Source organism: Ailuropoda melanoleuca, chromosome 4, assembly GCF_002007445.2.
Source record: "Ailuropoda melanoleuca isolate Jingjing chromosome 4, ASM200744v2, whole genome shotgun sequence".
NCBI classification, from domain to species: Eukaryota; Metazoa; Chordata; class Mammalia; order Carnivora; family Ursidae; genus Ailuropoda; species Ailuropoda melanoleuca.
In genome coordinates, this window is record NC_048221.1 from 91,948,465 (window position 1) to 91,960,015 (window position 11,551).

General features: G+C 42.8%; 1 protein-coding gene across 1 annotated transcript; it reads left to right on the top strand.

The window, feature by feature from the left end:
- The first annotated feature begins 1,380 nt into the window (after positions 1–1,380).
- Positions 1,381–11,551, top strand: GKN1 (gastrokine 1). The gene is made up of 7 exons (XM_019809508.2): positions 1,381–1,587; positions 5,104–5,199; positions 6,871–6,924; positions 7,481–7,618; positions 9,710–9,820; positions 10,685–10,832; positions 11,457–11,551. Exons 1-7 carry the CDS (start codon positions 1,381–1,383, stop codon positions 11,549–11,551), a joined length of 849 nt encoding a protein of 282 aa, XP_019665067.2.

Here is an 11,551-nt window from a genome sequence, read left to right on the forward strand (position 1 = left end):
CCTAACTGGGGCATCGCGTTAGCTGAAGCATGGTGCATTGTTGGTAATTGATTATTTTTCAATATGAGAAAATGAAGAAAGGATTGTAGGCTTGGTGACCCTCTGCTGGGCAGCAAATGAAAAAACTTTCCTGGCCTGGATGAGGCGAGTTGGTTCTTTATTTAAGCCCAGTGGGACCTCAGAAGAAAAGGTATATTCCAGAATAAGCCCCAGAGGATATGTTTCATTAAGCATTTCCAGGAATTGGAGGCTGGGGCATGGGTAGGAAAAGAGTATATAATTGAATAAACATGAAAGTTCAGAATTCCCTGAGGCATCTCTGAATACCCAATATCCTCATCTGAGGACGTTTTCCTCCAGAAGTGCAAAGATGACACAGGCGAGGTGTAGAAAAGGAAACCAATTCAGATAAGTCACCCTGCAGAAAACTCAAGGATTCACAAAATCCCGCTTCTCGATTCAGTGGCCTTAGGGCCCTTCCTTGACTTTGGCCTTCTGTTCCTGCCAGGAAAGCTGTGGAGGCAGTTCGGTGCTGGAGCCTGGGTCCTCCCAAAACCCGGGCCCCAGGTGTGGCCCCCCCAGCTGCTGCTCGGTGGTCCTCCCTGTGTGGGATGGGATTTGCAGCTTCCCCTGTTGAGTTCTGCCCTCCCCATGCCTCACTGTTGCAGGGGAAGGAACACACCTACACACCTTCCTCGTGGGTGTTTTTACACCACTTTCTCTGAATTGCTCCAATATGAACTCTGAACACAGAATAATTGTTCTCATTTCCAAATCATCTACGAGAGAATTATAAAAGCAACATGTTACTTCACTTGGCAATTTCTATTCCTCATACGGTCATATTTTCTCCAGCTCCCTTTTAGGATGGAAGTACTTAACCAGGTCCGATGGTCCTTCCTGATGACAAAAAGTGAAGTTATTTACCAAAATTCTCTTTATCTCTACTTTCATATATTTTACGCAAATGATGTCATCACTCAGGAGACCTTCCTTTAGCAAGATTTTTCCAAACCCTGTTCACAACCCTGTAACACTCAAGGTTAACGACAGATCTGAGGCATAATCCAATAATATTGTATAAAGGAGGAATTTCTTCTCTTTTACTCATAGGAAATCTCTGTATCTCTGGTTGCCTCTAACAGGGATCCAAAACATTTGGAAGATGCACCTGGACAGACAAGCAAGCAGCAACAGAAAGGCAGAATTATATAGGTTTTGGAAAGCAAGGATCTCTTGGAAACAACAAAAAGGAAGGGCTCGCTGATGCCACAGGAAGGAGCTTCGTGCACTTTGCTGTAATTTGAAAAGAATTTTTTTCCTATGCAAAAACAACTATGTAATGAGCATGGCTTTTCTGGAATTGGAAGCTTTGTAGCAATGATCACTGATGTGTTATTTTACGTGACCTTGCTGCTGTTTTTTGGGACGTGGCATTCCTGGCCACAAGAGCATAGAGAAGATTCGACACCACCAGGGCTGCTGCAGCCCCCCGCTGCTGTAGCCACGGGACAGAAACTAGGGTCCAAGCAGCAGGCCGGTACCCCGAGACCACGGGAGCAGGCAGGAGTTTCGCACTCCCCCAGGGTGAACCAATGTGTTCAGACCTCACAGTCAACGTCCGACTCGGGGCTGTCACGAGGACTGTCTAATGGGTGCATAGGGTGCTCAGAAAACAACAGTAAAGGCAAAGCAGCTGGGAAGGAGTCTCCGCATGAAGGGACTTCCACACTCAAGCCACTAAATTATGGTGGACGTTGAACAGGCTGAAGGCCAGCTGAACCCTAAATTTTGGAAAATGGGGGACCAGTTGAAGGGAAAAACAAGATTACCGAGGGCTTCCTGGATGTTAATGACGGCGAGGTCCACCCATTAACAGGTCTACACAGGAGACAGAAACTTGAAGGAGGATATGTAATGATGAGAAAGGCCCTGTAAGTAAACATTCTCTTCTACTCAGAGAAAAAGAAGGAAAATAAAAGTTTGCCTGTGGGGAAGCTCCAAAAGGCCCTCCAGATTTATGAGATGAGCGTATCACAGGCAGACTGCATTCACTGTTTGTTCCGCACAATGGGAGTTCCCACCCAGCTTGACACGACAGGGTGTGGGGTAAAGTGAGGCCTTGGGCGTGTGAGCCATGAGATAAAATGATGATAAGGGTTTGCCTCTTGGCCTGGCTCAGCATCCAGCTCTGCGATCAGGGCAGGCCCTATTTACTCATGGGCTGGTTTGCCCCACACTAATCCCAGGGCACTGGGCCACACCATCTCCTGGGACTCCCTTGGTGTGTAGCCATGACCAGTGCAAGGCAGCACCTCTCCAGTTGGCTCCAAAAATCGGAATGAGTAAACATAATACGTTTTTTATTCTTCTGGCTTGAGCATCTCCTTTATGCAATTCTAGTTTTTTAAAAGATTTATTTATTTATTTTGAGAGAGTGCTTGGGGGGGCGGGGCCAGAGGGAGAGGGAGAGGGAGAGAATCTCCAGCAGACTGCCCGCTAAGAGTGGAGACCGACCTGGGGCTCAATCTCAGGACCCTGAGATCATGACCTGAGCCAAAACCAAGAGTCAGATGCCCAACCCACTGAGCCACTCAGGCGCCCCACGATTCTTATTTTTACAATGGGCATATTGAGCATAATGTGTATGTTAGTATATTCTAGGTTCTATGGGGGTGACGAGAAATTGACGTGTTCTGTCTTTCTCCTGTGGGAGGATAAGAAACATACAAAACATTGGTGGGAGAAAACAAGAGACTCGCTCACACTTCCTTAGGACTTTTGTCCTTAGACGAGACGAAAATTGAGGTTAGGGTTGATCCCCTTGCCCCCCACCAACTCTGGCACATTCATAAATACCGCACAAAGTACAGAGGACGAAGTCCTTCTGATTTTTGGAGCCACTGAAATAATATTGTATAAAGGAGGAATTTCTTCTCTTTTACCCATAGGAAATCTAAGGCCTAGAGGGCAAGAGACTCATAGAAAGAAGGAAGCAGAACAGAGTGTAGGTCTTCTGGCCCTTAGTTCCAACCACTAGGTCCCCAAATGGATTTTCACATCCAGGCTGTACCCTCAGAAGCAGCACAATTGTTGTTTCCCTAAGGAAGGTGCCCCTCAGGGATGTTAACAGGTGTTAGGAAAAATAAATCAATAGAAAAGAAAAACAACCAGGTTCTAGGGTCATTTAAAATTAGGGGAATCTGGATGAAGCAACATGACATAGATTTCTCCCCTACAGATTTCTTAGCACACTTGATATATGAATGCAAATTGCCAATCTCTAAGAGGGGCATTATTGGAACCCTATCTACATATCTATCTATCTTACAATCTATCTATTTCCTGGAGTATCCTCCACAGCAGCATTTCACAGGCCCACTGGAAAAAAAGTCAACCTTGAATATTTGATAAGGCCTGATATGCAAAAAGTGTGTTAGACTGTACCCATATACCAAAGTGGCTACCCATGGCTGGGCCTAAAGGCACCATGCTGTCCCATCTTTGACCCTGCAGTGTTGTGACAGTTCCTGAAGAAGATGAAGGCCCCTTCACATGTGTCCTCCCCCCAACACATCCCAGGATCATTGATCTTTTGCAACTAAAGAGTAAGTTTGCAAGAAATTAGTGGACACATTAAAAACATGAACAAAATCTCACCACAGCTGTACTAATCCACTTACCTTTTCAAAGAGGCGTTGCTAGTGAATCAAGCTTTATAACTACATAGCCCCCTCCTAAGTTCTAATCCACACGTAAAAAAAACAATCATGAGCTCAGAAAGGCCTCCAAAGAGGATGTTTATAAATCAGTGATAAGTGAAATACAGGTTTCCTCTTCGGCAATTTGCTTTAGTAGGTTCGGTGTATAGGAGAAAGTAGAAAAAAAAAGTTCAGACTTTAATTCAACTCCAAGACAGTTTTGAGCATTTACTTGTTAGCCCAAGTGACAGCTTCTACTCTCCGCTTCTGCTGATAAGATTGTTTTTATTATTTTATATAATTTCTGAAAATTAAATTATCTAGAAGTGAATGAAAGGACAGAGATTGCTTTTATAGGTCCAGGAAAAAAGAAGAAAGTCCCCCCCTGAGAGGTGGAGAAGGTGTATTGGAAGGGGTGGTATTTAAGCTGGGCCTTGACAAGTGAAAAGCAGTTTACTAACCAGAAAAGCAAGAGGGTACCACTCCAAGTGGGACGACAGTGTGCGCGAAGGCATAGAGGCGTGAACCCTTGTGAATATTCCAGCAATTGTGGGAAGTCTGGTGTAGCTGGAATATAGGAGTACAGCATGCAGTGACACAACGGGGGAGACTTTGGAGACTTTGTTATAAAGGACCCTCTGTGCCATTCCAATGAGTTTAAAGTTCGTCCTTCAGGCTGCCAGTGAACGTCTCTTTGCACAGTAGAGTCAGGTTTATTTATATGTGTACTTTAGGAGGATCACCTTAGGAAAAACGCGCTGGAATACGAGAGACTGGTGACCACGGTGATCCATCACACAGCTATTATAAAAGTTCTGGTGAAAGAAACTGTGGGCAAGACCAGAGTCGAGAGGCCCTTCTGAGACAAAATGACAAGGTTTAGTAAGTGCCTGGATGTGGTGGTGAGAAGAAATGGCTGAAGACAGCCCCCAGCTTTCCTGGCTGCGAGTGTGGTACCCTCTGTGCTGTGTGTGGTCCGTGGTACCTCTGAGATAGCTCAGGAGTGCAGAAAAGGACGCAGGTAGCTTAACCATCGAGGGGGGTTCAGGGCAAGGTAGGAAGAGGAAACCATTCCCACATCCTTACTGGAGCTGCTATCTGCATCTATGGTCTTATTTGATTTTAGGGATTATTCTTCCTCTGACTCCGAGTGACACCAAATACATAAAATACCCACACCCACAGCTGCGGTTGGACCAGAAGTTATCATAAATCATATTGAGTTTGATGTGATATCTTCAACTTCAACAATGATGACTCAGCTAGGCTCCGCGTCAAAGTGCCTTTTGCCAACCGGGTCCATATTCCCAAAGGCTTCCTGGTATGCTGCATGGTGGCACGGATACGGAAAATGGAGAAAGATAACTCTGGCCCAACCTAGTCACACCTAGCTTGAGTAAAGCTGGGTAAGTACAAATATGAGAAGCGCTCTTGTCTGAGTTCATGCCGGCCTTCTCTTCTGCTCCATTGCTTTGGTGAAGCCAAGATGAAGCTGACAGTGAGTAGATTCTTCCTTTTGAATGTATTATCTCATGATGAGAGGCTGTTAACATTCTGAGCTAAGGGGGGTCTGCTTCTTACGAAAATCTCACCATAATGGAAAATTTGTCTTAAAAAGAATCTCCTTTCATGTCATTGAATCGTGGCGACTGTAAGCATCCTTGTGGAGAATGATAGTCATACTGGGAGCAGACAGCTGTCTGAACATTGTATTCCAGGCTCTCTTCATAAAATCACCCTCTAGTCCTCTTGACTCAGGGCTGGTCACAAAGCAGACAGTCCCTAAGTCCTAGAAAATGCCTGATCTTTCTTCACCTTCTTGAATTCCCCTTTTGACCAAAACTCCTGAACATGTTCAGGAAAGTTGAAAAGCTGATTATCAAATGAGATGGGTGAGAGACTTACCATCACATTGTCTGCTGTGGAATGGATCTCCAAGTAAGAATGGCTTGCTTGAACCCTGACCATAGTCATTTATCCATGAAAACACCTAAAGCATGAAGCCAGTGCAGCATCTCACCTGTGGCTACCAATAAAAGGCTGAGAGTGTGGCAGGTAGACCACAAAATTCCACCAACATAACTGGTGGTGCTGTGTGTCGTTTATAACAAGATGCAGAGGGGCGAGAAACCCGATGAATGTTTTCAGTCTTTAACATACTAAGCGCTGTATTACAGCAGGCTCTGCTTCCAAGTGGAGTTGCAAATGTCAAATGATTATGTGATTATGTAGAAATACATTCCAAGAACAGCACCGCTTTAAAAAAAATAAAAGAGGAGCTCCGAACCCAGGGCAGATGTGGTTCCTCCCCTGCTTCTGCCATGAGCAAGGGGTGCAATCTTAGCCAATACAACCTTGGCCACGTTACTTAACACCTGAGGCTCAATTTCCTCGTATGTGAAAGGACTGCACCGTACTAGTAGATCTCTAAAATTTCCCCCTCCTCTCACTGTTTAGGAGACTAGTTTTTACCTCCTTCTTAAGCTCTCAGGAGAAAAAGTAAGAAAATAAAAGAATTACCTTGAGTCACCAGGGCAGATCTCAGACCAGTTTGTCCCAGGCCAAGGAAATGAGAATGGGTACTCTGATGGAGCACCTACATAAAATCTCTGAGTTCTGGTAACCGATGTCATGTACCCAGTGACAAATGACTAATCCAGGTACCCTGGGACAGTGACAGACTTCCTTTCTGCCAATCACACTTGACAGCAGAAATTTCCACCCTCCGTCTCTCAGCAGCAGTGGCCAGACTGCTTACAATTTCATTGCTTTAAAAAAATTTTTTAGATAAAAAAAAGTATTTTTTTTTATTAGGAGGTCTATGAAGGAAGCAAAGCATCCCAGATCAAATAAGAAAATCAAATCATTTTCGGACATAATTCTCAAATGTGTTTCTCAATATACTGACACTACATAGTTTTTTCATAAGAGCTACATTACAATTCTAGAACTATATATCACAAAAACAGGATGACTACAAGTCATTAACCTATAATCTTACATTATCATTAAAACTTTCTATGGTTGGAAAGAATACAAAGGTCAAAGAAGAAAAGACAGACCACTCAACAGAGTGGAAAAATTAGTATTTTTTATAAGCTTGGGAAGAGAAAGAAGAGGAAATTATTTTGCCATGTGGTAGGAAACCAATGTTACTTATGATTTTTAGATTGTCTTCGCTGGACTTCTTGGAGTCTTTCTGACCCCAGCCCTTGCTTTCACTGTAAGTATTAAACTTTTTATTTTTATAATAAATTTTTTTGAAGATTTTTATTATTTATGTGAGAGAGAGACAGACAGAAAGACAGTGAGACCGTGAGAAAGACAGTATGAGTAGGGTGGGGAGAGGCAGAGGGAGAGGGAGAAGCAGACTCCCCACTGAGCAGGGAGCCAGATTCGGGGCTGGATCCCAGGGACCCCAGGACCATGACCTGAGCGGAAGGTAGACGCTTAACTGACTGAGCCACTCAGGTGCCCCAGTATTAAACTTTTTTTTTTTTTAAGATTCTATTTATTTATTTGACAGAGATAGAGACAGCCAGCGAGAGAGGGAACACAAGCAGGGGAAATGGGAGAGGAAGAAGCAGGCTCATAGCAGAAGAGCCTGATGTGGGGCTCGATCCCACAACGCCGGGATCACGCCCTGAGCCGAAGGCAGACGCCTAACCGCTGTGCCACCCAGGCGCCCCCCCAGTATTAAACTTTTTAAAGTGTATTACTAGAATGCATTTGCAAAGAAATGCGGTATTAAATCACTGTCAATTTCGTATAACTTTCAGGATTTCAGCATTGGAGGTAACAGCAACAGTGGTATAAGTGGCCAGCAGTCCCTGAGTGTCAACAATGAGCATAATGTGGCTAATGTGGACAATAACAACGGCTGGGACTCCTGGAATAGCATCTGGGACTATCGTGCTGTAGGTAGCCAACATACAATTTCCAGTCTTTACAAATATGATGTTTCTTTTTTAACAACAACAAAAATGTCTGCTAACCATAAAAGAATTAAAAATGAAGTAATTTCTAACTGTACGTCAGCATAGAGTTGTAAGTCAAAGTGCCTATTTTGGTCATCCTGCTTCACTCCCTAAATATAACCCGTATTGATGTTTCCCACAATCAATTAAAATTCAAACCAATGAACAGTAATTAGGATCCACTCTGTCCAAGGGATTGTGGGGCTGTTAGAAAATATGATGACATACAAATGGCTAACAGACACATGAAAAAATGTTCAAAATCATTAGCCATCAGGGAAATTCAAATCAAAACCACACTAAGATACCACCTTACGCCAGTTAGAATGGCAAAAATAGACAAGGCAAGAAACAACAATTGTTGGAGAGGATGTGGAGAAAGGGGATCCCTCCTACATTGTTGGTGGGAATGCAAGTTGGTACAGCCACTCTGGAAAACAGTGTGGAGGTCCCTTAAAAAGTTAAAAATTGAACTACCCTATGACCCAGCCATTGCACTACTGGGTGTTTACCCCAAAGATACAGACGTAGTAAAGAGAAGGGCCATATGCACCCCAATGTTCATAGCTGCATTGTCCACAATAGCCAAATCATGGAAGGAGCCGAGATGCCCTTCAACAGATGACTGGATTAAGAAGCTGTGGTCCATATATACAATGGAATATTACTCAGCTATCAGAAAGAACGAATTCTCAACATTTGCTGCAACATGGACGGCACTGGAGGAGATAATGCTAAGTGAAATAAGTCAAGCAGAGAAAGACAATTATCATATGATTTCTCTCATCTATGGAACATAAGAACTAGGAAGATCAGTAGGGGAAGAAAGGGATAAAGAAAGGGGGGGTAATCAGAAGGGGGAATGAAGCATGAGAGACTATGGACTCTGAGAAACAAACTGAGGGCTTCAGAGGGGAGGGGGGTGGGGGAATTGGGTAGGCTGGTGATGGGTAGTAAGGAGGGCACGTATTGCATGGTGCCACTGGGTGTTATACGCAACTAATGAATCATCGAACTTTACATCAGAAACCAGGGAAGTACTGTATGGTGACTAACATAATAGAATAAAAAAACATTAAAATAAAATAAAAAAAATAATAGGCAGATGTCATTCATTAGCTCTGTGACCTTTGGCATGTTACCATACTTCTCTGGGACTATTTTCTCATCTGTAAATACAGGATTATTGTGAGGAATTAATGCAAGCTCTAAGAACACAAACTCTTAGACCAGTGTCTGACAAAACAGTTATTCAATAAGTGTGACCCATCATATAAATTTTATATACATATATATGTAAATAAAATGTCACCACCACCAAAAAAAAAAAAAAGATAAAAAGAAAAATATGAACATCCTTCTGCCTTCCCTGAAGATAGCCTCTGTAAGGAGGAGAGACCTGCACAGTATCACGGCTGCCTATCTCAGTCCGTCTTCAATTTCCTTCTAAAAAGACAGAAGTGGACATTTCACAGGTAACTCAAAAAAAAAAAAAAGGAAATGTAAATGAAAAATTAATTGGTAAGAGAAGCAAAAAACCAAAAGCAAACAAAAACAACATTTGGCTCTGGTTAGGAGACCCAATTCTGCAATTACTAGCTTTTTATTTAACAAACTTTGTACTTTGAAAAAGGCAATTCTGTATCATTTCAGTTTTATCATGTGATCAATTAGAAAACCAATCCCTGTCTTACCTGTCTCCTTGAAATGTTGTGGAGATCAAATGAGAGTAAAATGCGACAGCAATTTAAAGTTAATTTCGGCAAAACAGACATGTGTGGGGTGACTCCATGCTAGAACCTGCAGCTAGAGCAATGAATTAGACTCAAGGTCTCTGCCCTCAAGAAGCTCGTATTCCATCCTTACAAATGTTAGCAATAGATATGATTGCAAAACAGGGCCAGATCTGGTGCTCCGATCTGAGTTCATCATAATCTTGGATTTCCATTTCCCTCTGCTGGTCAAACTGATTTTTGGTAAGAAAAGCTCCTTGGGGACCTACTTCCTACTATCTACCATGTCCTTTTACAGAACTTTGCTGCAACCAGATTCTTTGGCAAGAAGAAATGCATTGTGCACAGAATGAACAAGGAAGTCATGCCCTCTCTTCAAACTCTCGATGCACTGGTTAAGGAAAAGAAGGTATAAATACAAGTCTTTTTAATTTGGCTCAAGGGAGGTCTTACGAGTGCCAGTAAATAATGAGGTCCCAGTCATTTCCTCTTGACCACAGTACGTTGTAATGTGCAGCACAAAAGGGGAAGAGGAACTGGTAATTGCCTGAGAAGAGGGAGCTGCCAACCACACTCTGTGTTGTGGCTCACACCTGCCTTTACTGCCAGAGGAGCAAAGCTCTGCTCAAGCCAGTGGGCGCTGTCTACACTTCCCCAAGTACATTTTCCCACAAGAGTTGGGTTGGGGTTATTAGATTTAGAAATAAAAATAGAGGATACCGAGTTAAGTTTGAGTTTCAGATAAAGGATGGATAGTTTTTTTTTAGTTTAAGTATGTCCTAAGCAATATTTAGGACACACTTTTAACAAAAAATCGTTTGCTTATCTAAAATTCAAAAATAACTGTGTGTCCTGTATTTTATCTGGCAACCCTGATTGGGTGGGGAGAGAAGATATATTGCTCTTTAAAATGTTTGCCTGAGTTCATATTTCTATAACTGATAAATAGGCACCTTTCATTGACCAGGTAGAGAAAATAAACTGCATTCTCAGAAACTGATTATTATATAGCTCGATCCAAGAAATACAAAGTGACAAAATGAGGTCCAAGTTTCAGAATAAATTTAGCCTCAGACTTCTGCTTTTATGAGAAGCTAAGGTTTCACATCAGCTACATCTTTTGGGACACAGAAATTCCGAGATATACAGGGTTGATGCTGATTACGAAAAAAAACTGTAGTCAAACAATACCCTCTGCTGGCCTGGTACCCAACCCTCATTCAACAAACTGCTGGGCTGGGCACTCATTCTCTCTCTTCCTTTCCACTCTCAGCTTCAGGGTAATGGACCGGGAGGACCACCTCCCAAGGGCCTGATGTACTCAATCAACCCTAAAGAAGTCGATGACCTGAGCGAGTTAGGAAAACCCATTGCTAGCATGTGCAGGGGGATTCCAACGTACATGGCTGAGGAGATCGAAGGTGAGTAGCCTTTCAATGGTGCACTCCAAGTTATTGCTGTGGAACTGGCAGACTATTCTGGGGCAGGTCCACAGAAGACACCAATCTCTCGGCACTTGCTTCGTGCTTTCAGTGTGTTAAATCAATAGCTCCTGCCGGCAGTCTTACGTGATAAGTTTTTGCGATTCTCACTTTCTGGATGAGGAAACTGAGGCACAGGGAGAGGTCACAAGCCTCTTGTCTGAGTCAGTCCCAAGCATTCTGGCTTTGGATTCTGTGCTCTTCACCATTGGGAAATACTGCCTTTCAAGAGTGGATCTGGAGTTATTTAAAGGAATGTGTGAATTGCTGAGGGAAAAGAGAATGCCAATAGAATTTATTGATTTTTTACAGCTCGATCACTTAATTTCTGCGCCTTCAAAGAATAACTTTCACAAAAACAAAGTACCCACCCACCTAATATAACAGCAACTTTCCAGACATCTGAATTGATCGATTAAATCTAGGTAGATAGCTAGACAGATAGATAGACAAATCGATCCTGAAAGTAGTACATAGCTAGTTTGGAAACTGTGTGACACTTTAAAAAAAAAAAAGAGTCCTTGAAAAGATATTGATAACAGTTTCTTCTTTTCTTTTCACCAGGGGCAAGCCTGTTCTTTGCCTCAGAAAGTTGCGTCAGTGCTGATGTATTGTGGATCCTGAACATTTCCTTCTGTGGAAAAACAGTGGAGAGTTAA

What these genes read in the sequence shown, in the direction of transcription:
- GKN1 (XM_019809508.2), top strand. Translation starts at nt 1,381, where the DNA reads ATGATCACTGATGTGTTATTTTACGTGACCTTGCTGCTGTTTTTTGGG. An exon ending in AAGCCAAGATGAAGCTGACA is followed by an intron (nt 5,200 to 6,870) that starts GTGAGTAGATTC and finishes TATGATTTTTAG; the next exon opens with ATTGTCTTCGCTGGACTTCT. An exon ending in GCATCTGGGACTATCGTGCT is followed by an intron (nt 7,619 to 9,709) that starts GTAGGTAGCCAA and finishes GTCCTTTTACAG; the next exon opens with AACTTTGCTGCAACCAGATT.